This window comes from Lagenorhynchus albirostris, chromosome 19 (genome assembly GCF_949774975.1).
Source record: "Lagenorhynchus albirostris chromosome 19, mLagAlb1.1, whole genome shotgun sequence".
In the NCBI taxonomy this organism is placed as follows: domain Eukaryota; kingdom Metazoa; phylum Chordata; class Mammalia; order Artiodactyla; family Delphinidae; genus Lagenorhynchus; species Lagenorhynchus albirostris.
The window spans coordinates 6,286,510-6,313,383 of NC_083113.1; the positions used below are offsets into that span (position 1 = coordinate 6,286,510).

A 26,874-nucleotide genomic window follows, 5' to 3' on the forward strand; every position below is an offset into this window, starting at 1 on the left:
GGAGAGACCAACCTGGGTCACCACGGAGAGCTGAAGTCACTCTTCGGTGCGTGAGTTTCTTCTTTCTACTGTATCTGCGCTTCGGGGCCCCCCCCCATACATCCTCAGAGTGTGGGACTTACTGCGGAATTTTTTTGTTTTGCGGTACGCGGGCCTCTCACTGCTGTGGCCTCTCCCGTTGCGGAGCACAGGCTCCGGACGCGCAGGCTCACGGGCCGCTTCGCGGCATGTGGGATCTTCCCGAACCGGGACACGAAGCCGTGTCCCCTGCATCGGCAGGCGGACTCTCAACCACTGCGCCACCAGGGAAGCCCCTTACTGCGGAATTTTAAGTACTCGCCACCGCCCTTACATCCTAAAGAAATTCACAGTGGGGGTCGTTTCCCTTTGGGGTTGAAATCGTTCTGAGGCCCGTCCCGGTCCTTGGGTTTTCGGCCTTCGGTCCACGTAGACACCGCCTTTCGCGCCGTTTTGCTGTTTGAAACCTTTTACTGTCTCCGCCTTCGGCCTGTAAAGCCCTCTTTCGCGAGGTGGATGCGCGTCCCCCAAGCCTCGCCCTCTGGAGGGCAGCGCTGGCCGCCCCGCTCCCAGAGAGGCCGCGTCCTCTTCCCGGTCCTGGGATTCTGGAGAGCCCGACCCTCTCCGGAGACCCCCTCCCTCCCTCCCCGCCCCTCTGTCCTCCGCTTCTCCTCAGGCCCGTCTTTCTGCGTGAACACCCAGTGTTCTTCGGTCCCTAGTTCAACTTATTTGGAGAATGGCCAACAGAGCAACAACATGGTGCTGGGAGAGAAAGAGGACAACTGGAGGCGAGAGCAGAGGAGGAGAGAGCAGGAAGGACATGTAGCCGTGTGGGGTGCCAGAGAGTGGAAGTCAAAGGGAAGGTGACAGGGATAGAAGGGGTGTAACCCGAGGACAGAGAGGGAGCAGAGATGGAGAAAGAGGAAGGAATATATGGAGGTTTTGGGCAATCAGAAAGGTCGAGGAGGAAGAACAAGAGGAATAACAAGTTGCAGAGTGTGGCAGGACGGGAGTGAGGGAAGAAATAGGGGGGGAGAAAGAGCAGTAGAGCAGAGGGGAATAAAAAGAATGAAATACAGAGATATATAAACGGAATGACATGGAAACACATAGTAGTGCAGGTAGAGGTGGGAAACTGGATCCAGATGGATGGTGAGTTGTTTGAATATGGATGATTAAGGTGTAATATATTGATTTGCGGCTTTAGAATCTAATACAAATAAAACTTGTTTGTTTACATTATACAGATAAGGATGAGAAGTGCAGAACTCCTGTGCACAGGGCTTGTGCATTTTGTAATTATTTGTAACAAGATAACTTCCGTCTGCAAGCCCTGTTCAGCCAGCGGGCAGTGGCGTCACTCCGTTGTGGGTCACCCCCTTCCCTTTTCCTAACATGGGGTAGAGGACTATGGACAGGAATCGTACAGCGAGAAATGACTGACTCTGTCACTACATGGTGCCTTTTTTTTTTTAAAATAAATTTATTTATTTATTTATTTTTGGCTGTGTTGGGTCTTCATTGCTGTGCATGGGCTTTCTCGTTACAATTTTAGTATATGTACTGCCGAAGCGAGCACATGCACGGGCTTTTCTCTAGTTGCGGTGAGCAGGGGCTACTCTTCGTTGCAGTGCGGGCTTCTCATTGCCGTGGCTTGTCTTGTTGCGGAGCACGGGCTCTAGGCGCACAGGCTTCAGTAGGTGTGGCACGTGGGCTCAGTAGTTGTGGCTCGCGGGCTCTAGAGCTCAGGCTCAGTAGTTGTGGCACACGGGCTTAGTTGCTCCACAACATGTGGGATCTTCCCGGACCAGGGCTCGAACCCGTGTCCCCTGCATTGGCAGGCAGATTCTTAACCACTGCGCCACCAGGGAAGTCCTGAGAGTAAATCTTAAGTGTTCTCACCGCACAGACATGAAACATGGTAATTGTGAGTTGATAGATATGTTAATTCCTTGATTGTGATAAATATTTCACACTGCATATGCCTGTCAAATGATCACATGTACACCATATAATATATACCATTTTCATTAGTCAGTTATACCTCAGTAAAGCTGGAAAAGACAGAATGAGAGGTGTGCTGGGCTTGATTCCTCTGAGTGGTGCTTAACCCAGACCTCACATTAGATTGCTGATGCATTTTGCACATATGTTTTGTGTGCCCTGACCAGATATTCCCCTTCAAATAGTTGAGGTTTGGCCCAGCCTCAGTAATATTTAAAATTCCCTGGGTGATGCTAATTTGTATCCATTTGAGCATCATGGCTCCAGGTCCTCCCGTTCCTGAGGGCTGAGATCTGGGCTGAGGGTGAGGGCTCTGCTCTGCGTGGGGCTGGACCAGGGCTGGTCTGTGACCTGCAGGGGATCGTCGGGTCCAGCTGAGGTGCCCGCTGCTGCTGGGTACGTGAGGGCCTCACCAGGAGGGGAGCCTGAACTGAAGGAAAGAGTGGGAAAACTGATTTGTTGGTCTCTGTGTGGGAATTACTGTCCTGAGTCCCTCCTGGGACAGTGGGCAGCAGAGGACCATCTGTTCCACATGCTGAGGGCTTCCCTGTGTGTGTGGTGGTGACTCAGGAAGGGGGTGTGTTGATTGTAAGCATTAAACAGCCTGTTTCCAACTTTCAAGGTCAACCTCTAAAGACTCACGTTGCCTGAGGAAGAAGCCCAGAAGAGGAGGAAGAGGAAAGAAAAGGAGTCAGAAATGGCTCTTTCTCAGGTAAAGTCATATTCTCAGTTGTTTCTTCCGTCTGTCCTTCCTGAAATGCCCTTCTTTGGGCTCGCTAATCTCTGACTCTGAGCCTGACACCTGTACATTCACACTCACCTGGGGGCTTCCCTCAGGGCCTGTCATCTCCACTTAGAGTCTCCACTAGGCATAGTCCTGGGCAGGGCTTCACACCCATGAGTTGGAGACACCGTGTCAGTGCTATTGGGCAGCAGGGATTGCTTAGGGGCCCCACCTGGATGTAACGTCCACTCTCTGTAAACAAGGGTAAAGATGCTGCACGTGGAAGTCACATAGTAATATGTACAAATACCTGGTAAAATCTAGAACATAGACCAATAAGGGGAAATCAGTTCTGACTGTTTAGTACACTTGAAGCTAAACGAGTGTACTTCATTCAAAATCTTAATCATTGGGAATGGAATGGAAAGTTCAGAGACATCAGTGATAGAGGGTGTTTTATTCCATCACTGATTTTAAACTATGAAATCAGCCTAAGTCTCTGACACTTAGAGATTCTTTAAATCATCTTCATCACCTTCATTCCTTCGGGGTTGTCTTTTCACACTACTTACTGTGTCCTTTGACACACAGAAGGTTTTTTAAGTTTGATGCAGGTAATGTTTCAGCTTCATTCTTTTACTGGTAGATACTCCATTTCCCAGCAGCATTTGTTGAAGAGACTGTCCTTTCCGCATTGTGTAGTCTTAGCATTCTTGTCAAAAATTAGTTGGCATATGTGCAGGGGTTTACTTTTGAATGTTCTGTTTTATTCTTTTTTTTTTTTAATTTATGTATTTATTTTGGGGCTGTACTGGGTCTTCGTTGTGGCACTCGGGATCTTCATTGCGACATGTTTAGTTGTGGCATGTGGGATCTTTAGTTGTGGCATGTGTACTTCTTAGTTGTGGCATGCGTACTTCTTAGTTGCGGCATGCAGACTTCTTTGTTGTGGCATGCGAACTCTTTGTGTGGCATGCATGTGGGATCTAGTTCCTGGACCAGGGATCAAACCCTGCATTGGGAGCATGGAGTCTTACCTGCTGGACCACCAGAGAAATCCCTGGTTTATTTGTTTAAATGTCTGTTTATGCCAATGCCATGCTATTTTGCTTTTTAATATGTTTTGAAATCTAAAACAACATGGCATCCATCTTTCTTCTTTTTCAAGAGTGTTTTGTTGACTTGGAATCCTTTAAATTCCCATATGAATTCTAACATTAAGTCTTCCAATTCATGAGTAGGGGATGTATTTCTGTTTATTTTTTAGCAGAGTTTAGTAGTTTTCAGTGTACAAGTCTTTCACCTCTTTGGCTAAATTTACTACTAAGTGTTTTTTTTGTTGATGCTATAGTAAAAATGATTGTCTGTTTCCTTTCAGATTATTCATTTTGAGTGTATAGAAAAGCAGTGATTTTTTTTTGTGTTGATTTTGTATCTTGCAACTTTTCTAATATCGTTTTTTATTTATGACATTTTTCTTGTGGTATCTTTATGGTTTTGTACATATAAGATCTTGTCATCTGCAAAAAAAGATAAGTTTACTTCTGTATTTTTCTTGCCTAATTGCTCTGGCTGGGTATTGCAGTACGTTGCTGAATAGTAGTGCAGAGAGTGTACATCTTTGCCTTCTTTCTGACCTTAGAGGAAAAGCTTTCATCTTTTACCATTGATTTTGATGTTAGCTATGTGCTTTTTTCTTTTTTTTTAACAGACCCAAAATGTTAAGATTTTATTTACAAAGCTTCTTTGTCATACAGAAAGTAAAAATGCTGTTACAATCTCAATGTAACTGGCAGCCACGGACGGTTGACTCACCAATCACAGCTATCCACGCTACAGCAAGAGTCTTACATGGAAACCTAACAATGCTTACAGTTCTGTTGGGGTGAAGTCCCCAAGCTTGGTGGTGGATTTCCAAGAGGGACTAAATGGAGGAAGGCGAAATGTCACAGGAACTATTCTTTGGCTCTTTGGGTGGGTGGGTGTCCTGGGGTTTGTATCACCGCTACCTTTTTTTTTTTTTTAAACAGCTACCAAATCCACGTGAGCAGTTCTTTTTTTGCAGGTTATTTGGGGTCTTAATCATCTTCTCCTAAATCATCTGTTTCTCTCTTCCTCTTTTCACCTTTCCCGCTTTGTTCCTCTTCTTCCTCTTCTTCCTCCTCATCTTCCTCCTCATCTTCATCAGCTTCTCCATCATGTCCACATTCTTCCTCCCCACTGACTTCGTCTTCATCCTCCCCTTCTACATCTTCATCTTCATCTTCATCCTCTTGATCATCACACTCTTCTTCCTCACCGTTCTCCTCCTCCCCCGGTCCTCATCTTCTCCTTCTTTATCGTCCTCTTCTTCATCCACACCATCCCCCTCGGCATCTGAGTCAGCAGCTTCACTGTCCTCTCGGTCATAGCCATCCAGGTAGGTGAGCTGGGGCAGGAGCTTGAAGACACCCTCTCGGTAGTCATTCAGGTTAGTAACCTCACGGTTAAACAGATCCAGGCTCTTCAGACATTCCAACTTCTTTAAAGGTTCCAGGGTACTGATATCTTTCAGTTTATTTCCACTTAAGTTTAAATGTGTAAGATTTGGAAGTTTTTCTGCTAACATATCCAGACCTCCAAAGAGTCTGTTGTCACTGGGCTCAAGTTTTTTCAATTTAGGTCGTTTGGGGAGATTTGAAACTGAAATCAAGCCTACGTTTATAAAATTGAGGAACTCTAAGTTCGCAAATTCAGCCATTAGGCCCTCAATTTTCCCATCATTTGATTTGCAGTTGTCCAGGACAAGTTCTCGAACAGCTGCCGGGGTCTGGTTCCTCAGCTCCAGGTGGATCCTCCTCCTCATGTCCATGTTTCTCTCTTCCCCCCTCTTCAAACTTAACTTTCCGTGGCGGGGGGCGTAGGCGGGAGAGGCGCCCCAGCCTGCGCAGCGAGAGAGTGGTCAGAAGGGGTCTGCTAGCAGCAGTGCCCGGCGGCGTGGTCCCGGGCGGCGGGTGGCGTGCGGGCAGGCGAGTGGAGCCCCCGGAGCCAAGTTACTCACGGGAGTGGAGAGAAACCATGGAGGGAAAGGGGGGCTGGGGTGCAGCGCTGGTCTCACTACCGCCGCCCCCGGCCGCGGCCCCGCACTGTGGACGTGGCGCGGGTGGCTCCGCTGGGCTCGCTGGGCTCGCTGGGCTCGCTGGCCGCGGCGCACCAAGCACGGGGCGGGGAGAGGCACCTTGGCTATGTGCTTTTAATATTAGCTGTTATTATACTGAGGTAATTTACTGAGTGTTTTCATCTTTAAATGTCCTTGAATTTTGTCAAATGCTTTTTTGGCATCAGTTGAGATGATCATGTGTTATTTTTCATTCATTCTGTTAATGTGGTGTATTGATTGATTCTTTTTGTGCTGAATCATCCTTGCTTTGCAGGTTTTTGATTACTGCATCAATCTCTCTAGGTATGACTCTGTTCACATTTTTATTTCTTCGTAATTAGATCTTTGTAGGGTGTTTTTCTAGGAATTTACCCATATCTTTTAGGTTATGTAATTTTTTGGCATAAAATTGTTCATAGTACTCTCTTTTAATAGTGATTAAAATTTTCTGTGATTCAGTTACAGTTTTTCCTCTTTCATCTGTGATTTTAGTTAATTCAATATTTTCTTTTTTTTAGCCTAGCTAAGTGTCAATTTGTTCATCCTTTCAAAAAACCAATTTTTGCTTTTTTGATTTTTATGTAGTTTTCCTATTTTATATTTCATTTATCTCTGGTCTTATCTTTATTACCTCTTTCGTTCTGATTTGAGATCTTTTCTCCTTTTTAAAAAAATTAGTTAATTTTTGCCTTCGTTGGGTCTTCATTGCTGTGCACGGGCTTTCTCTAGATGCAGCAAGCGGGGGCTACTCTTCGTTGCGATGCGTAGGCTTCTCATTGTGGTGGCTTCTCTTGTTGTGGAGCACGGGCTCTAGGCGCGTGGGCTTCAGTAGTTGTGGTGCGTGGGCTCAGTAGTTGTGGCTTGCGGACTCTAGAGCACAGGCCCGATAGTTGTGGCGCACGGGCTTAGCTGCTCTGCAGCATGTGGGATCTTCCTGGACCAGGGCTCGAACCCGTATCCCCTGCATTGGCAGGCAGATTCTTAACCAGTGCGCCACCAGGGAAGTCCCGGTACATTATATTTTATACTTCATTTTCATCCAGATATTTTAAAAATTCCCTTGTCATTCCTTCTTTATCCTGTTGGTTGTTTAAGAAGGAGGTGATTAATTTCCAGATTTTATGGATATTTGTTTTTCTTCTGTTATCTGTTTCTGTTTTCATTTCCGTGAGTTAGAGGAGATATTTTTTATTATTTCAATCTTCCTAAACTTCTTAAGATTTGGTTTGTGGCCTAACAAATTGTCTGTCATGGAGAATGTTTCATGTGTGCTTGACAAGGTTGTTTTCTGCTGTTATTGGATGGAGTGATCTCTATATATCCATTTGTTCCCATTGGTTTATAGTGTTGTTCAAGTCCTCTGTTTCCTTACTGATCTTCTGTTTGGTTCCATCCCTAAGTATAACCGGGGCATTGACGTCTTATACTGTTACTGTACTATTACTGTCTATTTCTTGCTTCATTTCTGTCAATGTTTGCTTCATATATTTGGGAGCTCTAATGTTAGATATATAAATATTTATAATTGTTATATCTTCTTGATGAATTAACTCTTTTATCATTATATAATATGTTTTGTCTCTTGTGACATTTTTTGTCTTTATTTTGTCTGATGTTATGTAGTTACCCCAGCTGTCTCTTTATCATGGAATATCTTTTTCCCTCATGTCACTTTAATCCTATCCATGCCCTTAGATTTGTGATTTTTAACAGTTCTAGCGCTTTGACTCTCTCTCTCTGTTTCTCACTCTCACTCTCTATTTTTTCCTCCCTTTTTTTTCTTTTCCTCCCTTTTACATCTTCTGCTTGCTCAGACATACTGTATAGTGGTGAATGGCAGGAGCCCTGACCAGCCCAGTTTTCTCCACAGTAATTTTAGCAGAAAGGCATCCAGTGTTTTCTTCTGATCATGACGTTTGATGAAATATTTTTGCTTAATAAGGTTTTCCCCCAATTTCATTTTTGTCATGGTTTTTAATTATGCAGTGATTTTTGGAAGTATTTAATACTGTGATAAATTTTTTTATCTTAATCTGTTAAATTTCTGTGTAACACTAATAAGAGATGGGAGATAAAGTATTCTATGTATTTTTTCATGTTTGTACCTTTTTTTTCTTCTTTTTAACTTTTTGGCTGTGTCAGGACTTAGTTGTGGCTTGCGGGATCTTTCTTGCGGCATGCAGGCTTCTCTCACATTGTGGCACGTGGGCTTCAGAGCACGTGGGCTCTGTAGTTGTGGCACAAGGGCTCCAGAGTGCGTGGACTGAGACACCTCTCATTTCAGTTAATTATGTGTTTACACATCAGTGCCTGAGTGCATGAATGTGGAAGTCCATGGCTTTTATAAAAGACATCATTTCATTAGTAAGTTTTATGTTTTTTAGCAGTTGAAATTATATCTTTTTTTAAAAAAGATTTATTTGTTATTTGTTTATTTTTGGTGTTGGGTCTTAGTTGCGGCACACGGGCTCTTCGTTGTGGTGCATGGTCTTCTCTGGTTGTGGCGTGCGGGTTTTCTCTTCTCTAGTTCTGGTACGCAGTCTCCAGGGTGCATGGGGTCTGTAGTTGTGGTGTGGGGGTTCCAGAGCACGTGGGCTCTGTAGTTTGCGGCACGCGGGCTCTATTTTAGGCGCGGGAGTGCTCACTAGTTGTGGCATGTGGGCTTAGTTGCCCTGCAGCATGTGGGATCTTATTTCCCTGACCAGGAATTGAACCCGCTTCCCCTGCATTGTAAGGCAGATTCTTTATCACTGTACCACCAGGGAAGTCCCTGAAATTATATCTTGAGTGTATTCCATGGCTTTAAATTTTTCCTACACTATCACATTAATGTTTTATAGTAGGAAGATTATTAATATCTTCAGTGTGTGAGTGTGTGTGTGTGTGTGTGTGTGTGTGTGTGTGTGTGTGTGTGTGTAGTGACTTTTTATGCAGTTCTATAGGTTAACCTTGAAATTGTCTCAAGTTTTCTCAGGGAACCCTCTGTCAGTGTACATTTATCCTCTATCCGTCACTTAACTTTGATACTTTATGTTCCATTCTAAAGTCTGACTACCTGAGTTTTCGTTCTTGCAGTGCCATTTCCTAGCTGTTTGTTCTGGGGCAAGTTTCTTAGAGTGTCTTGGACACAGTTTACTCCTCTGAAAAATAAAAATGGGACTTTCTCTAATGACTTATGTTGATAACAAGTTCATACATGTAAAACATTTAGAGTAATACTTAGCATATAGGAAGCATTCAGACACCTTTAGTCATTGCTCTTGGTATCATCATCATAATTTAAGATTTTGACTTTTCTTTAAAGCCACTGTGGACTTCGTCATCTCTGAAGACACCAGTCGTACTGTAGCTCATCTGAATATTGAATATCACTCAGTGTGTGAAACATAATATATAACACTTCTGCCTGGACATCCTGTTGTTGAATTTTATTTGTATGCATTTCATGTATTGTCCAAAAAAAAGAAAAATCCATATTGAATGGAAGATATTATAATCTCTATGAAAAAGCATAAGAAATTAAAATTTGAGACCCATAATTTGCTCTAAATACATTAACATGGATCTGTCAGAATACATACTTCAACTGAATTGATCCTTACCCCTCTCTCCTCTTCTCATTTTGTGTGAAAATAAGGACTCTCCTCGTGGCCCCTTGTTGAAATGTGTTTTCATTTCAGGCACAGTTGACCTTCAAGGATGTGGCCATTGAATTCTCTCAGGAGGAGTGGGAATGCCTGGACCCTGCTCAGAGGGCCTTGTACAGGGACGTGATGTTGGAGACCTACAAGAACCTGGTCTCCCTGGGTGAGGATAACTTCCCTCTAGACATTGGGATCTGCCTTTATGTATCTTTGCATTTTCCCTTCTGTACCTTTTGGGAGTCCCTGCATTGCTTCACTGAGCTCAAAGCCCTGTTGACTCAGACATGAAAAGCTTCATGGTGTAGTGTCAGGAGTTTAACGTTGTCCTTTCTTCTGGTGATCTGCCCACTTCATGATACACCAGGAGTTGTTCCAGAGCTTAAGTATTGATAAAGCCCAATTGGAAACTTAAAATATCTGATGCCCTATTTCATACCGCTGTTCTTTTGAGTCACTATTTTTTAAAAAAATAAATTTATTTATTTATTTTAATTTTTATTTTTGGCTGCGTTGGGTCTTCATTGCTGCACGTGGGCCTTCTCCAGTTGTGGCGAGCGGGGGCTACTCTTCATTGCAGGGCGCAGGCTTATCATTGTGGCGGCTTCTCTTGTTGTGGAGCACAAGCTCTAGGTGTGCAGGCTTCAGTAGTTGTGGCTCATGGGTTCAGTAGTTGTGGTTTGCGGGCTCTAGAGCGCAGGCTCAGTAGTTGTGGCACAGGAGCTTAGTTGCTCCACGGCATGTGGGATCTTCCTGGACCAGGGTTCGAACCCGTGTCCCCTGCATTGGCAGGCAGATTCTTAACCACTGCACCACCAGGGAAGCCCTGAGTCACTGCTTCTTGGAAGAAAGCCAGTTATCTGTATATTATTACTATTCTCTCTGCATTCAGAAGGAGGCAAGCAGTGAATGAATGAATTTTGAAATATTTTTTGAGATCCATTTGTTGTGTGCTCACTCCTGTGCTGATCAAAGAGCTGGGATTCTGGAAAACCTACAACATTTTATTTATTTTCTCTTTTCGGCAGTTATTTCTGTTCCTGACCTGAATATTATTTGCATTTTGGAGCAAGAGGAAGAGCCCTTGACTGTGAAGAGTGACATGAAAATAGCAAAAAAACGATGGCTGGGGATGTATCAAAAGTATGAACACAGGTCAGAACTCAGATGGGCAGAGAGGAAGCCACACCATTAATGGTGTTTGGAGAGCTCTTTAGGAAATTCTAAGTTTATTACTTATGAACTTTTCTCAGGGGAAATTTTTCTTCTCCCCAACATAGCACACTATCCTTCAATGTGTAAAATTCATCCTTTCACCTCCCTGTGGTGCTGCAGCTCCAGTAGAATCAAAGGCAAGGTCTTTATCGTGATCTACACTCTGCCGTCTGGGCCTTATTGCTTGCTTTGAGTAGCACGTGGTGAGCTGTTTCAAAGGAATCTGTTTCCCCCTTGGTCTCTTCTTCTATACTTGATTGCACGGGATTTTCAATTTTTAGTCCATATAGATAAGAGCTGAGGCCTCCATAGTCCAAACCCCTGGACCTGTCTCAGTTTGGTGTACTTGGAAGAATTAATTAAATGATGGGAAAACAGTGGCTGCTCTTTGATTCCATCTGGCATCTCAGAACCTGCATAGATCTGTTTCAGGTCATGTCTGCCATTCAGATCCCTCAGCCGTTTCTTCGTTTTTTGTTTTCGTTTTTCCTTTTTTTTTTTGGCTGTGCCGTGTGGCTTGCAGGATCCTAGTTCCCCAGTCAAGGATTGAACTTGGGCCCGTGGCAGTGAAAACCCGGAATCCTAACCAGTGAATCTGCCAGGGAATTCCCCCTCAGCCATTTCTTCTGTTCTGCTTTTGCCACATACTTTTGGGTGTGTGTAATGGGGAAATGGGTTGGATCTTCTGTAACTGTTACTTAGGAAAACTATAAACAGTATGGACGAAGAGATTCTCTTTGATCCCCAATCCCATATGGGGAGCATACATGAATCTCTGAGCTTGGCGACTATGGGTAGAGCCCATGGTCCCGTGTTAAAGTTCTATAATATCTGACCCCAGTATATTGTATTTTTCTTGTTCTTTTACCTCACTACTTAGTCTGGGAATGTAGACTCTTGTTGATGTCATATTTTCTTTAGTTTGCATGATTTTGCCTCTGAAATTGCTTTTAAAATACCCATTCTTAGGTATTTGATATTTCATCCTTTTGTTTGTTTGTTGCTGTGGTAAGCTGTCTTTAGGTGATGAATAACTTCACTCTCCTGTGGAGTGGGTTTACTTGGAAACATAGCATTCTTTTTTTTTTAATTAATTAATTTATTTATTTATTTTTGGCTGTGTTCGGTCTTCGTTGCTGCATGTGGGCTTTCTCTAGTTGTGGCGAGCGGGGGCTACTCTTCATTGTGGTATGCGGACTTCTGACTGCAGTGGCTTTTCTTGTTGCGGAGCATAGGCTCTAGACCTGTGGGCTTCAGTAGTTGTGGCACGTGGGCTCAGTAGTTGTGGCTTGCGGGCTCTAGAGTGCAGGCTCAGTAGTTGTGGCGCACGGCCTTAGATGCTCTGTGGCATGTGGGATCTTCCTGGACCAGGGCTTGAACCGTGCCCCCTGCATTGGCAGGAGGATTCTTAACCACTGCACCATCAGTGAAGCCTGGAAACATAGCATTCTTGATGGAGATATGTTTACTAATTGGTCGCAGTATTATTCTGCTACATACAGAAGCACCACTTGAAGCTATTCACTAGAGTAGTCAGCATGTCCTAGGATACTGAAATAGAAAGCATCACAGGAGCTTGTGGGGGGACTTCCCTGGTGGTCCAGTGGTTAAGACTTTGTGCTTCCAATGAAGGGGGCGCAGGTTCAATCCCCGGTCAGGGAACTAAGATCCCACATGCTGCATGGCTAGAAAAAAAAAAACACAAAGAAACACTTGACTGATAAGTGTTTCCAGTTTTTTTTTTCTGGTTTTGAGGAGTATCACAAAAGCATGTCTCAAGAGCAACTGTGACAATGTTTTTCACATATACTAATCATCATCCCCTTGGACCCTCAATAAATGGTATAGGGATTTCTCCTTGGGTCAACATTGTCCAAGTTCACATCCTCATATCTCTGGGTCTGTTGACTAAACTGTTCATTCCACAGTTTTCATACCCTGTATGTGTCATTGTTTATCCGACCTCAACAAATACTATTTTTTTTTTTTTTTTTTTTGCGGTATGCGGGCCTCTCACTGTTGTGGCCTCTCCCGTTGCAGAGCACAGGCTCCGGACGTGCAGGCTCAGCGGCCATGGCTCACGGGCCCAGCCACTCCATGGCATGTGGGATCTTCCCGGACCGGGGCACGAACCCGTGTCCCCTGCATCGGCAGGCGGACTCTCAACCACTGTGCCGCCAGGGAAGCCCAACAAATACTGTTTTGAAGCATCTTTGTGTGTGTGTGTGTGTGTGTGTGTGTGTTATTTTTAAATAATTATTTTATTTTATTTTTGGCTGCGTTGGGTCTTCGTTGCTGCGCACGGGCTTTCTCTAGTTGAGGCAAGCGGGGGCTACTCTTCATTGTGGTGCGCAGGCTTCTCATTGCAGTGGCTTCTCTTGTTGCAGAGCACTGGCTTTAGGTGCGCGGGCTTCAGTAGTTGTGGCTCACGGACTTAGTTGCTCCTCGGCATGTGGGATCTTCCTGGACCAGGTCTTGAACCCTTGTCCCCTTCATTGGCAGGTGGGTTCTTAACCACTGAGCCAACAGGGAAGCCCATTTTGAAGCGTCTTAATGAGAGAGCTTATGAAGTTGAATGATACCTTCAATGAAGTACTGTTTTTTCTTTTTTTAAAGTAAATTTTTACTTATTTATTTATTTTTGTCTGCGTTTGGTCTTCGTTGCTGCTTGCGGGCTTTGTCTAGTTGCGGCGAGGGGGGCTACTTTCATTGCGGTGCATGGGCTTCTCATTGTGGTGGCTTCTCATTGCGGAGCACGGGCTCTAGGCACACGGGCTTCAGTAGTTGTGGCACATGGGCTCAGTAGTTGTGGCTCGTGGGCTTAGTTGCTCTGCGGCATGTGGGATCTTCCCGGACCAGGGATCAAACCCGTGTCCCCTGCATTGGCAAGCAGATTCTTAACCACTGTGCCACCAGGGAAGTCCCTCTATGCATTATAAATGAACTTGACTTTTATTTATTTAGTCAGCAGGTTCATATTTTTATGATATTCTTAGTGTTCTTGTTTTTTTTTGGTAATGCATGGGTGGTTGAATTGGGGAATGGCCCTTCATTGTGAAATTGGTGACCAGACTCTTACAGTTCTTCATATATTTTCAGTATTAACCCATTATCACATACATGATTTGCAAAGATTTTCTACCCGTTCTGCAGATTGTCTTTTCACTCTACTGAGTGTGATTTGATGCACAATAGTTTGTAATTTTGATGTAGTCCAGTTTATCTGTTTTTTTTTTTTTTTTTTTTTTTTTTGCGGTACGCGGGCCTCTCACTGCTGTGGCCTCTCCCATTGTAGTGCACAGGCTCCAGACGCGCAGGCTCAGCGGCCATGGCTCACGGGCCCAGCCGCTCCGCGGCATGTGGGATCTTCCCGGACCGGGGCACAAACCCGCGTCCCCTGCATTGGCAGGCGGACTCTCAACCACTGTGCCACCAGGGAAGCCCAGTTTATCTGTTTTTACTTCCGTTTGCTGTGCTTTTGCAGTCGTATGTTCTCAATCATTTCTGTATCCAGTGCCATTAAGATTTTTTCCTATGTTTTCTTCTAGGAGTTTTATGCTTTTAGGTTGTATGTTTAGATCTTTGTTCTATTTTTTAAAATTTATTTATTTATTTGGCTGTGTTGGGTCTTAGTTACAGCATGTGGTATCTTCGTTGTGTCATGTGGGATCTTTCGTTGTGGCACACAGGCTTCTCTCTAGTTGTGGCACGCGGGCTCAGTAGTTGCAGTGCGTGGAGTTAGTTGCCCCACGACATGTGGGATCTTAGTTCCCCGACCAGGGATCGAATCCACATCCCCTGCTTTGGAAGGTTTATTCTTAACCACTGGACCACCAGGGAAGTCCCTAGATCTCTGTTCTATTTTGAGTTAATTTTTTACATGGGTTCATGCAGCAGTCCAACTACATTCTTTTACATGTGGGTATCTGATTTTCTCAGCATCTTTTTTTCAAGAGGCTGCTTTTCCCTCATTGAGGAATCTTGACACCTTTGTGGCACATCATTTGACTGTATATGCGAGAGTTTATTTCTGACATCTTTTCTACTGGTGTTTCTGTCTGTCTTTATATTGGTACCATACTCTTACTATTAGTTTTTCTTTTTAATAAATTTTGAAATAAGGAAGTATGAGACCTTCAACTTTGTTCTTTTCAAGGTTGTTTTTCCTATTCAGGGTCTCTTGAGATTCAGTGTATGTCCCAGGATGTAAGTGTTTATTTTTTCCAAAATTGATATTGTGGTTTTGCTAGGTATTGCTTTGAATCTCTTGATCATTTTGTTGGTATTGACATAATGACAATATTGTCTTTCAGTCCATGAACTGGGGATATCTGCATTTACTTGTGTATTTTCTAATAATTTTCAGCAACGATTTTAGTTACAGTGTACAAGTCTTTTTTATGTGGCTAAGGTTTTGCCTAAGTATTTTATTCTTTTTGATGCTATTTGAAATGGAAATGTTTTCTCAATTTTCTTTCTAATTGTTCATCATTAACATATAGAATACAATTTTTACATGTTGACTTTATATCTTCCAATTTTTCTGAATTCATTAGTTACTTATATCAGGATTTTTTTGTGGAATCTCATGTTTTTTCTACATATTAGATTATGTCATCTCTAAACAGACATAATTTTCTTCTCCTTTCTCTAATTGGATACCTTTTATTTTGTTTTCTTGCCCATTTGTCTGGCTGGGACTCCAGCTGTGTGTTTAATAGAAATAGTGAGAGCAGGTATCTTGTCTTGTTCCTGATCTGAGAGAAAAAGCTTTCAGTCTTTCCCCATTGCGTATGATGTTAGCTGTGGGCTTTTTATATTAGTCTTTTATTGTGTTACTGTATTTATTTCTATTCCTACTGTATTGAGTGTGTTTATTATGAAAGGCTGTTAACTAGTCAAATGCTTTTCTGCATCAGTTGAGATAATCATGTAGTGTATTTTCTTATATTTAATGTGCAGTTTTACATTGAAAGATTTCATTTGTTGGAGCATCCTTGCATTCCAAGAATATATCCTCTTTGGTTGTACTGTATAATCCTTTCGTAGTACTGTTAAATTTCATTTACTCTTGTTTGATTGATGAGTTTTGCATCAATATTAAGATTTATTTATTTATTTTATATTTTAGTTTTGGCTGCGTTGGGTCTTCATTGCTGCGTGCGGGCTTTCTCTAGTTGCGGCGGTGGAGGCTGCTCTTCGATGTGGTGCTCAAGCTTCTCATTGTGGTGACTTCTCTTGTTGCGGAGCACGGGCTCTAGGTGCATGGGCTTCAGCAGTTGTGGCATGCGGGCTCAGTAGTTGTGGCATGCGGGCTCAGCAGTTGTGGCTCGCAGGCTCTAGAGTGCAGGCTCGGTAGTTGCGGTGCACGGGCTTAGTTGCTCCGTGGCATGTGGGATCTTCCCGGACCAGGGCTCGAACCTGTGTCCCCTGCATTGGCAGGAGGATTCTCAAACACTGCGCCACCAGGGAAGTCCAGTTTTGGACTGACTTTGATTTTAGAGTAATTCTAGCCTCATAATGAGTTTTGAAGTGTTTCCTGTTCAAATTTTGGGGAAGAGTTCGAAGAAGCTTGATCTTAATTCTTTTAAGATGTTGGGTAGAATTCAGTAGTGACGCTATCTAGCTTTCCTTTGGATTTTCTTTCTTTCTTTCTTTCTTTTTTTTCTGGCTGCACCATGCGGCATGTGGAATCTTAATTCCATAATCGGGGATCAAACCTTGACCTGCAGTGGAAGCACGGAGTCTTAACCACTGGAGCACCAGGGTTTTTTTTTTTTGCGGTATGCAGGCCTCTCACTGCTGTGGTCTCTCCCGCCGCGGAGCACAGGCTCTGGACATGCAGGCTCGGTGGCCATGGCTCATGGGCCCAGCTGCTCCGCGGCATGCGGAATCCTCCCGGACCGGGGCATGAACCCGCGTCCCCTGCACCGGCAGGCGGACTCCCAACCACTGCGCCACCAGGGAAGCCCTCTCCTTTGATTTTGATCAGTGATTTTTGGTTAGTGACTCATTCTCCTTACAAGGAATGGGTTTGTTCAGATTTTTTATTTCTTCATGACTCTATTGATAGGTGTGTGTCTCTGGAAATTCATTCAGATTTTGCAATATTTAGGCATAGAATTATTCTTGGTATTCTAATTTTTTTTTTTATTTCTGTGGAATCAATTGTAATGCCCCCACTTTCATTTTTTATTTTAGTTATTCGGTCTTCTTTCTTTTTGGTTAGTTAATCTACTTAAGGGTTTATTATGTCTATCTGATCAAAGAACCAACTTTTAATTTTGTGATTTTCTGTAGTTTTTTATTCTTTTTGTATATCTCTTAATTTAATTTTTTTTCTTTCTAGCTTTGACTCTGTTTCCTATGGTCTTTTTTCTTTTTATTTTCATTTTAAAAATTATTTTTATTCACGTGATAAACCACTATCTTTTATGTGCATTCCTTTGTATTTTTTTTCAAGCTGTAAGATACAATCAACATATAATATTGTGTAAATTAAGTGTAATGATTTGCTACACGTTTATATTTTGAAAAGATTACCAGGTATGTTTGTTAAAACATCCATTAACTCACATAATTACAATTTTGTTTGTGTGGTGACAACATTAGAAGGTTACTGTCTTAACAACTTTCAAGTATATGATACAGTATTAATCATAGTCAGCATGCTGTATGTTAGATCCCCAGAACTAATTCATCTTGACTAACATCTCCCCATTTCTGCTATGCCCCAGCCTTTGGTAATCACTATTTTACTTTCTGTTTGTGTTTGGCTTTTTTCCCCCCAACTATAAGTGAGATTATTCTTTATTTGTTTTTCTCTCAGACTTATTTTACTTAGCATAATCCCTTCAAATGCTCTCCACGTTGGTACAGATAGCAGGATTTCATTCTTTCTTATGGCTGAATAATATCTCATTTTCTATAGAAATGAGATTTTTTTTTTATGCATTCATTAGTTGGACACTTAGGTAGTTTCCATATCCTGGCTATGGCTTATACTGCTTTAATGAACATAGGAATGCAGATACCTCTGTGTGATAGTGATGACTTCATTTCTTTTCGGTATATACCCACATGTGGAATAACTATGTTATGTGGTGCTTTAAAAAAAATATTTTGACTGTAATTAGTTTTTTCCAGTGACTAAAACGAATTATAATCTTCTGATAGTACGGTAGGGTTCTCTTTAATCCACAACCTTACTAACACTCATACCTCTCGGTTTTTTTGTTTTTGTTTTTTTTTTGGCTGCTGGACCACCAGGGAATTCCCCCTCTTTTGTCTTTTTGATAATAGCCATTCTAAAGGTGTGAAGTGATATCTCCTTGAGGGTTTGATTTGCATTTTCTCCTAAAGGAGGAGCTGGGAACTGGGAAACTTTCTCCTGTTTATTCTCACCTTATTGTTCCTTGGAGGGATTGAGTCAAAAATCATGATTACACTTTTTGGTTCTGTGTTTTGAGTGTAGGCATTTCTTTGGGTGTTTCAGCTTCTCACCTGGTTCTTAGAGTTATTCCAAAGGATTTTGTTGGGAATTCCCTGGTGGTCCAGTCTTTAAGACTCTGTGCTTTCACTGCTGAGGGCAACGTTCAGTCCCTGGTCAGGGAACTAAGATCCTGCCAGCCATGTGGTGCAGCCAAAAAAAACCCAAACCAAAACAAAACAAAACCCACAAAGATTTTTGTTCTTGTTATATATTGTTGTTAATTCAGTGTCTCCATGGGCTAAGTGCCTGGAGTTTACTGGTCTGCTCTCTTGCCAACATCGTTTTTCATGTCTTTTTTTTTTTTCATGTCTTTTTTATGGCAGAGATTGTGTTAAGAGATCCAGTGCTATGATTTCCAGTAATTAGAGCAGGACAGCAAAAGGAACACTGTTGTTTTTAACACCAAATAAGGAGTCTTAGTCTAAAAAGTTGATATGACAAATTGTTAAAATTTTTACAATGTTAGGTAATTAATAATTTAGTTAATAAGATTCTTTTAAAATTTATTTATTTATTTACTTTTGGCTGAATTGGGTCTTTGTTACTGGGAACGGGCTTTCTCTAGTTGTGGCGAGTGGGGGCTAACTCTTCGTTGCGGTGCGTGGGCTTCTCATTGCAGTGGCTTCTCTTGTTGTGGAGCACAGGCTTCAGTAGTTGTGGCACGTGGGCTTCAGTAGTTGTGGCACACGGGCTTCAGTAGTTGTGGCTCACGGGCTCTAGAGCACAGGCTCAGTAGTTGTGGCTTACAGGCTTAGTTACTCCTTGGCATGTGGGGTCTGCCCAGACCAGGGCTTAAACCCATGTCCCCTGCGTTAGCAGGCGGATTCTTGACTACTGTGCCACCAGGGAAGTCCTCTTTTTTTTTTTTTAACTAATATGATCACATCTTAAAATGCTCATACCTTGGGAAACACCTCCTGTTATCTTTGTTTCTTGAAACAAACTGTCTGCCCACCCAGCTAGGAGATTATCATTGTGAACTCTTGTCTCCCTGCTTTGCTATACTGTAAGGTTTCATTGTATCTGCAAGAAAATGTGCAGAATAAACTTATCTATCTCCTTTTGATGGCCATTTCCTATGTTTTCCTTCCAAATCCTGCTTCTTACATTCTTGGATGTATCTCCGGTAATGTCTGTGTATTTCTCTCTCTCTTTTTTGGGGGGGTTTTTGTTGCTAAGCACGGGGTTTCTCTAGTTGCAGTGATCAGGGCTACTCTTCGTTGCAGTGCACAGGCTTCTCATTGCAGTGGCTTCTCTTCTTGCGAAGCACAGACTCTAGGTGCGCGGGCTTCAGTAATTGTGGCACGTGGGCTCAGTAGTTGCAGTTCGTGGGCTCTAGAGCGCAGGCTCAGTAGTTGTGGCACACAGGCTTAGTTGCTCCATGGCATGTGGGATCTTCCCGGACCAGGGCTGAACCCATGTCCCCTGCATTGGCAGGCGGATTCTTAACCACTGAGCCAGCAGAGAAACCCATGTTTTTCTCTTGAATATATATTCCTGGAAATGGAACTCATGGATATTAAAATTGGTACATTTCATACCAGATATTGCTAGAGATAAAAACCTGCTTTCTCTTTACAATATCACACTCTCTCCCTTTTAAAATTTCTTTTGCTTTTGTTGCATGCCCATGGTATAAGTCCCGTGGTTAAAAACGAGATGGTACAGTACTACTTGCTAAACCAGTTCTTCTTTTCTTCCCCATTCAGTATTCTCATTGCCCTGGTACAGTTACATTCCCACAGTTTAGAAAGCACAAGCTGTGTTCCCACACGTCCATTACTCCTTGTCCTCCATTCTTGGCCTTCCCAGTTCTGACCTTTCCTCACATGGTCGCTTGATGTGGATGGAATACACTGTTATTTGCTAGCATATTTGGTTTTTTTCTTCTGAACTCCCTAATTCCCAGAGCCTTTTTTCACCCATCCCACTGTCTTCCCACACTTTTCACATTGTAAAAAATCATGTGTATTCCTACAGTGAATTAATTGCACTAGGCAGGACCTTAATTTATATGTGCAGAGGTGGTGCCTCCGAAACCATTTCCAGGAAGGAAGGCTGAGTAATGCTATATACAGCTCACCCTTGAAGTTTTCTTTCTGAACTCTTGGTATTCATATCCTGTATCTCTCACTTACTTTCTGTGTAAATTGGTTTCATGTACATGAACCCTGTGAGTCTGATGCCCTTATTTGAAAAATTGGGCTTAGAATATTTCATGTTTCACAGTAAAGATTTGAAGGTTACTTTTAAAAAATACTAACTTTCATGTTTATTGTGAGCTATCCGTTTGTCTACATTATAACTTGGATGTTTTTATTTGTAATTGATCCCAACAACATTGTCTCTGATCCTAGTTAATAAATTTTCAGGGCTTCCCTGGTGGCTCAGTGGTTAAGAATCCACCTGCCAATGCAGGGGACACGGGTTAGAGCCCTGATCCGGGAAGATCCCACATGCTGCAGAGCAACTAAGCCCATGCGCCACAACTACTGAGCCTGCGCTTTAGAGCTCATGAGCCCAACTACTGAAGCCTGTGCACCTAGAGCCCATGCTCTGCAATGAGAGAAGCCATCGCAATGAGAAACCCGTGCATGCACCACAACAAAGAGTAGCCCCTGCTCGCCACAACTAGAGAAAGCCCGCGTGCAGCAACAAAGACACAACACAGCCAAAAATAAATCAATAAAGTAAATAAATATTAAAAATAAATAAATAAATAAATTTTCAATGCACACTGTATTACATACACTTTGGGGCCAATAATTTAAGGTAACTGCCTAGATAGGCCATAGCTCAATGCTATCTGGTTTTCAATACTAAACTGCCATTTGCTTACATTATCCATCAGGTAAGCTTGTTTTGGATTATTTACCATTATAATGCATTGTCGGTTCTTTAGCATTTACTTACGTACAAATATGCAGCAATTTTGTACAATATAATACTTTTTTCTCCTCAGTTACAAGACAGCAGTGGGATTCCCTGGCAGTCCAGTGGTTAGGACTCAGCGCTTTCACTGCCATGGGCCCAGGTTTGACCCCTGGTTGGGGAACTAAGACCCTACAAGCCACTTGGTGTGGCCAAAAAAAAAAGACAGCAGTATGCTTACTGCCAATTACTGTGCTTTGGGGTCATGGTGGGAAAATGCCCTTTTTTTGAGAGCTAATACAAGTTTGTACAGCGTTAGGGTTTTTTGGAACTAGGCTACCCTAAAATTATTATTTTTAAATTTTTTTTATTTTTCTCGGTTATATATCCTTATTTTGTTATTAACGTGTAGTTGATTTACAATATTATATAAGTTTCGAGTGTACAGCATAGTGATTCACAATTTTTAAACGTTATACCCCACCTAAGATTACTTTGAAATACATGTTATCACTTTCTTTCGTAAGGGATCATATTTCTTTACTGTTCCTTAAATTTTGAACATTTTGTTTGGGAAGCTTTATTACTCTGTTCAGGATAAGTATTATTTTTGGTTTAATATCATGTTATCAACAAGAAATGACTTTGTTCTCAACTATAATTAATAGGATTCCTATGGTTCTTTATATCTTGTAGATATCTGTCATATATATGTAATGAAGAAATTACAACCTAAAGTGAACAGTGATGGAGGAGAAGTATTCCAAACAGTGATGTTGGAAACATGTGAAAGCCGTGAAATAAGAGATTTTTACTTCAAGGAAATCCAGGAAAATATGCATGTCTTTGAGTATCAGTGGCGAGATGATGAAAGAAATTGCAAAGGAATGCCTATAACCTGTGAAGAAAATCTCACTTATAAAAGAAATCAACATTGGAAAAGGGATGCAGGTAACAAGCCTGTTGAAAATAGGCTTGGATCAAGCTTTCGGGATAAACTGATATATCACACTGAAGGGAAAATTTATGAATGTAATCAAGCTGTGAAGTCTACCAACAGTAGAGGCTTATTTTCAATACTTGAAAGAATTACTCCTAGTGCCCAGGCCAACATTTCTAATATATACGGGAATGATCTTATCCATCTTTCAGGACTGGCACAAGAACAGAAAGCATACAAGGGAAAACCTTACAAATGTCGTCAGTTTGGCAAAATGTTTTGTCGGGGCTCATACCTCACTAGACATCAGATAATCCACACAGGAAAGAAATCACACAGATGTGATGTATGTGGCAAAGTCTTTCGTCGAAGTTCACACCTTGCGAGTCATCGGACAATTCATACTGGAGAGAAACCGTACACATGTAATGAGTGTGGCAAGCTCTTTAGTCAAAAAGCACACCTTGGAAGTCATCGGCGAATTCATAGTGGAGAGAAACCTTACACATGTAATGAGTGTGGCAGAGCCTTTACTCTTCGCTCAGATCTCGTCAGACATCAGAAAATTCATACAGGAAAGAAATTATATAGATGTGATATATGTGACAAAGTCTTTAGTCGAAATTCACACTTTGCAAATCATCAGAGACGTCATACTGAAGAGAAACCTTACAAATGCAGTGAGTGTGGCAAGGTCTTTACTCAAAATTCACATCTTACAAGACATCAGAGAATTCATAGTGGAGAGAAACCTTACACATGTAGTGAGTGTGGCAAAACCTTTAATTTTCACTCAAACCTCATTAAACATCAGAAAATTCATATAGGAAAGAAATTATATAGATGTGATGTATGTGGCAAAGTCTTTATTAGAAATTCACACTTTGCACGTCATCAGACAATTCATACTGGAGAGAAACCTTACAAATGCAATGAGTGTGGCAAGGTCTTTAGTCAAAATTCACATCTTACAAGACATCAGAGAATTCATAGTGGAGAGAAACCTTACACATGTAATGAGTGTGGTAAAGCTTTTAGCCAAAGTTCAAGCCTGGCTGACCATCAGAAAAGTCATTCTGGAGAGAAACCATATAAGTGTTTTGAATGTGGCAAGGCCTTTAAGCAATGGTATTACATCAAGATTCACCGAAGAATTCACACTGGAGAGAAACCGTACAAATGTGATGTGTGTGGCAAAGCCTATATCGCTCTTTCAAGCCTAACTAATCATCAGGTAATCCATACTGGAGAGAGACCTTACCAATGTAATGAATGTGGGAAGTCATTTAGGCAACAGTCTGAAATCAGGATTCACCAAAGAATTCACGATGCAGAGAAGCCTTTCAAGTGTAATGAATGTGGCAAAGCCTTTACTCAGCGTTCAACTCTCACTACACATCAGATAATCCATAAAAGAGAGAAACCATATAAGTGTGATGTATGTGGAAAGGTCTTTAGTCAAAAATCACACTTTAAAATCCATCAGAGAATTCATTCTGGGGAGAAGCCATACAAGTGTCATGAGTGTGACAAAGCCTTTATCGTGCGTTCGAGCCTCACTTCCCATCAGGTAATCCATACAGGAGAGACAGAACATAAATGTGACGTCTGTGGCAAGGGCTTCAGTCAAAATTCACACCTCGTGACTCACTGTAGAGTTCACACTGGAGAGAAGCCTTACAAATGTAATGTGTGCAGCAAAGCATTTAGTGTGCGATCAGGCTTAACTTCCCATCAGGTAATCCATACGGGAGAGAAACCACATAAATGTAATGTGTGTGGCAGGGGCTTCAGACAGACTTATCACCTAGTGAATCACCAGAGGATTCATACAGGAGAAAAGCCTTTCAAATGTAACGAATGTGGCAAAACATTTAGCGTGCAGTCAACCTTAACTTCCCATCAGGTCATCCATACGGGAGAGAAACCACATAAATGCGCTGTGTGTGGCAAGGGCTTCAGACAAAGTTCACAACTCGTGACTCACCGTAGGATTCATACTGGAGAGAAACCTTACAAATGTAATGAGTGTAACAAAGCATTTAGTATGCGATCAACCTTAACTTCCCATCAGGTAATCCATACAGGAGAGAAACCATTTAAATGTGAAGTATGTGCAAAATTCTTCAGTTACAGGTCTCACCTTGTGTATCATCGGAGAATTCATACTGGAGAGAAAACTTAACAGATGACTTGATTGTGGCAAAGCCTTTATTTTGCGTTCAGGCCTTTCTTACCATCAGGTAATCCACACTGGTGAGAGACATTACAAATGTAATCAGTGTTGCAAGGCTTTTAGAAGGTGTTCCCTCCTTAGGCTTCACGAGAAAATTCATACTCAGTAGAAGCTGTATAAATGTATTGCGTGTGTCAAGGCTTTTAGAGAATGGTTTGACCTTAGTATTCTATAAAGAATTCATTCTGGAGAGAAACCTTACAAATGATATGAGTGTGTAAAACCTTTACTCGGGTCACATTTCACCAGTCATCAGGTAATCCGTCCTGGACAAAACCTTACACATTTACTGAATGTGGCAAGGCTTTTTAGGTATTGCCTACACTCGGGGTTCACCAAATACTTTGTACTTACAAATGCAAGGAGTGTGGCAAAGTTTTGAATTATTGCTTACTTTCAGGATACATAAGAATATATGTCTTGGAGACAAACCACACAAATCTAATGTGCATAGCAAGGATTTTACCCAGACATAAAAGGGGGAACATACTGGAGCAATAGTTTACAAATGCAGTGGGAGTGGCAACAGTTTTACCTTGAGTTCAAGTATTATACAACAACTGAGAGTCCATATTGAGGAGAAGCCGTATAGATGTATGGACAGAGGTTTATCCAGGCCTCACACTGCACTAGACTTGAAAATATACATCTTTCAGAAAAACCATACAAAAGTAATGTGCAGGCTAAGGCTTTACTCAAAGACCAAAACTGTGGAACATAAGAGGAGTTATAAGGCTTCCCTGGTGGCACAGTGGTTAAGAACCCATCTGCCAATGCAGGGGACATGGGTTCAAGCCCTGGTCTGGGAAGATCCCACATGCCGCGGAGCAGCTTAGCCTGTGCACCACAACTACTCAGCCTGTGCTCTGGAGCCCGTGAGTCACAACTACTGAGTCTGTGTGCCACAACTGCTGAAGGCCACGTGCCTAGAGCCCATGCTCTGCAATATGAGAAGCCACCACAAGGAGAAGCCCGGGCCCTGCAACCAAGGGTGAACCCCACTTGCCACAACTAGAGAAAGCCCCCGTGCAGCAATGAAGACCCAATGCAGCCAGATAAGTAAATAAATAAAACTTTATTTAAAAAAATCCGTCTGCCAGTGCAGGAGACATGGGTTCGAGCCCCGGTCCAGGAATATCCCACATGCCACGGAGCAACTAAGCCCATGCGCCACGACTACTTAGCCTGCACTCTAGAGCCTGCGAGCCACAACTACTGAGCCCTTGTGCCACAACTGCTGAAGCCCGTGGACCTAGAGGACGTGCTCTGCAACAAGAGAAGCCACTGCAATGAGAAGCCTGTGCACCGCAACAAAGTTCCAAAGCAGCCAAAAAGGAAAGAAAAAGTTATATTGAAGAGCAATCTTACAAATGTAATGAATGTTGTACAGTTTTTTTAATCACGTATTCACATCTTTGGCGTAATGAGTGAATTCATGCAGGACAGAAACTATACAGATATATTAAACATGGAAATACCTTTAAGAAACAGTGTGTTCTTAAGATTCACCAAAGAATTCGTGTTGGGGAGAATCCTTACAAATGTAATGTGTAAATCTTTTGGCCAATTCTTACAACACGCCATACATCCAATAATCCATACTAGGAATAACTAAGTCTTTACTTCTCTGAGATTAACCTGAGATGTTACATACTGCAGAATAATTACAAGTCACAAAATATTAAAACTTATGTATATCACTGCAGCAAGGACATGTGGAAATGGCCCTTCTGTTCTAATAAAATATAGAGTATTTCATTTGAGTATTCTTGAAAAGGCTGCATTGCTACTTTATGAATTTCAAGCTAAGATTTGAAGTCTTTTGATTTTATACCTTTCTTACAGGAATTTCCTGATGGTCTCTGGGATGGAGTCAAGACGAAGGGGCCAAGTTCACTAGGTGTGGTTCATTCATATCCACCTTTCCTGGAAAAACAATACTAAAGGACTTCCCTGGTGGTCCAGTGGTAAAGAATCCGCCTTCCGGGCTTCCCTGGTGGTGCAGTGGTTGAGAGTCTGCCTGCTGTTGCAGGGGACACGGGTTCATGCCCCGGTCCAGGAGGATACCACATGCCACGGAGTGGCTGGCCCCGTGAGCCATGGCCGCTGAGCCTGCGCATCCGGAGCCTGTGCTCTGCAACGAGAGAAGCCACAACAGTGAGAGGCCCACATACCGCAAAAAAAAAAAAAAAGAATCCGCCTTCCAATGCAGGGGATGTGGGTTAATCCTTGGTCAGGGAACTAAGATCCCACATGCTGTGGGGAAACTAGCCCACGCGCTGCAACTACTGAGCTTGCGCTTCTCAACTAGAGAGCCTGCGTGCCACAAACTACATATTCCATGTGCCCTGGAGCATGCGTGCCACAACTAGAGGAGAGGAAACCCTCATGCCACAACTAGAGAGAAGCCCACCTGCCACAACAAAGACCCAGTCTGCTGCAATGAAAGATCCCGCATGCCTCAATAAAGATCCCATGTGCCACAACTAAGACCCGACCTAGCCAAAAAGAAAAAAAAACACTGAGTTACATAACAATATTGAATGAATTAGAATCAGGGAAGGGCAGAGAATAATGTAAACCTGTGATATCAG

At 42.4% G+C, this 26,874-nt stretch overlaps 3 protein-coding genes and 1 pseudogene across 4 annotated transcripts in view; 2 read left to right on the forward strand and 2 right to left on the reverse strand.

Annotated features, from left to right (window-relative positions):
- Positions 1-26,603, forward strand: LOC132509746 (zinc finger protein 665-like). The gene is made up of 4 exons (XM_060131137.1): positions 1-46; positions 2,645-2,734; positions 9,566-9,692; positions 21,801-26,603. Exons 2-4 carry the CDS (start codon positions 2,720-2,722, stop codon positions 24,227-24,229), a joined length of 2,571 nt encoding a protein of 856 aa, XP_059987120.1. The 5' UTR covers positions 1-46; positions 2,645-2,719; the 3' UTR covers positions 24,230-26,603.
- Positions 1-26,874, reverse strand: part of LOC132509835 (zinc finger protein 525-like) — a 293,110-nt gene that overhangs the window by 73,961 nt on the left and 192,275 nt on the right. The window lies entirely within an intron of this gene.
- Positions 2,644-26,874, forward strand: part of LOC132509785 (zinc finger protein 160-like) — a 186,542-nt gene continuing 162,311 nt past the window's right edge. Inside the window, exon 1 of the mRNA XM_060131247.1 lies at positions 2,644-2,734. Within this exon, the coding sequence (XP_059987230.1) occupies positions 2,720-2,734 (15 nt within the window). The 5' untranslated portion in view covers positions 2,644-2,719. The remainder of the gene's footprint in view (positions 2,735-26,874) is intronic.
- On the reverse strand, positions 4,815-5,637 carry LOC132509816 (acidic leucine-rich nuclear phosphoprotein 32 family member B-like; annotated as a pseudogene).

Excerpts from the sequence above, each read along its gene's own strand:
- LOC132509746 (XM_060131137.1), top strand. Across the intron at positions 9,693-21,800 it reads CAAGAACCTGGTCTCCCTGG|ATATCTGTCATATATATGTA; the intron begins GTGAGGATAACT and ends TATATCTTGTAG.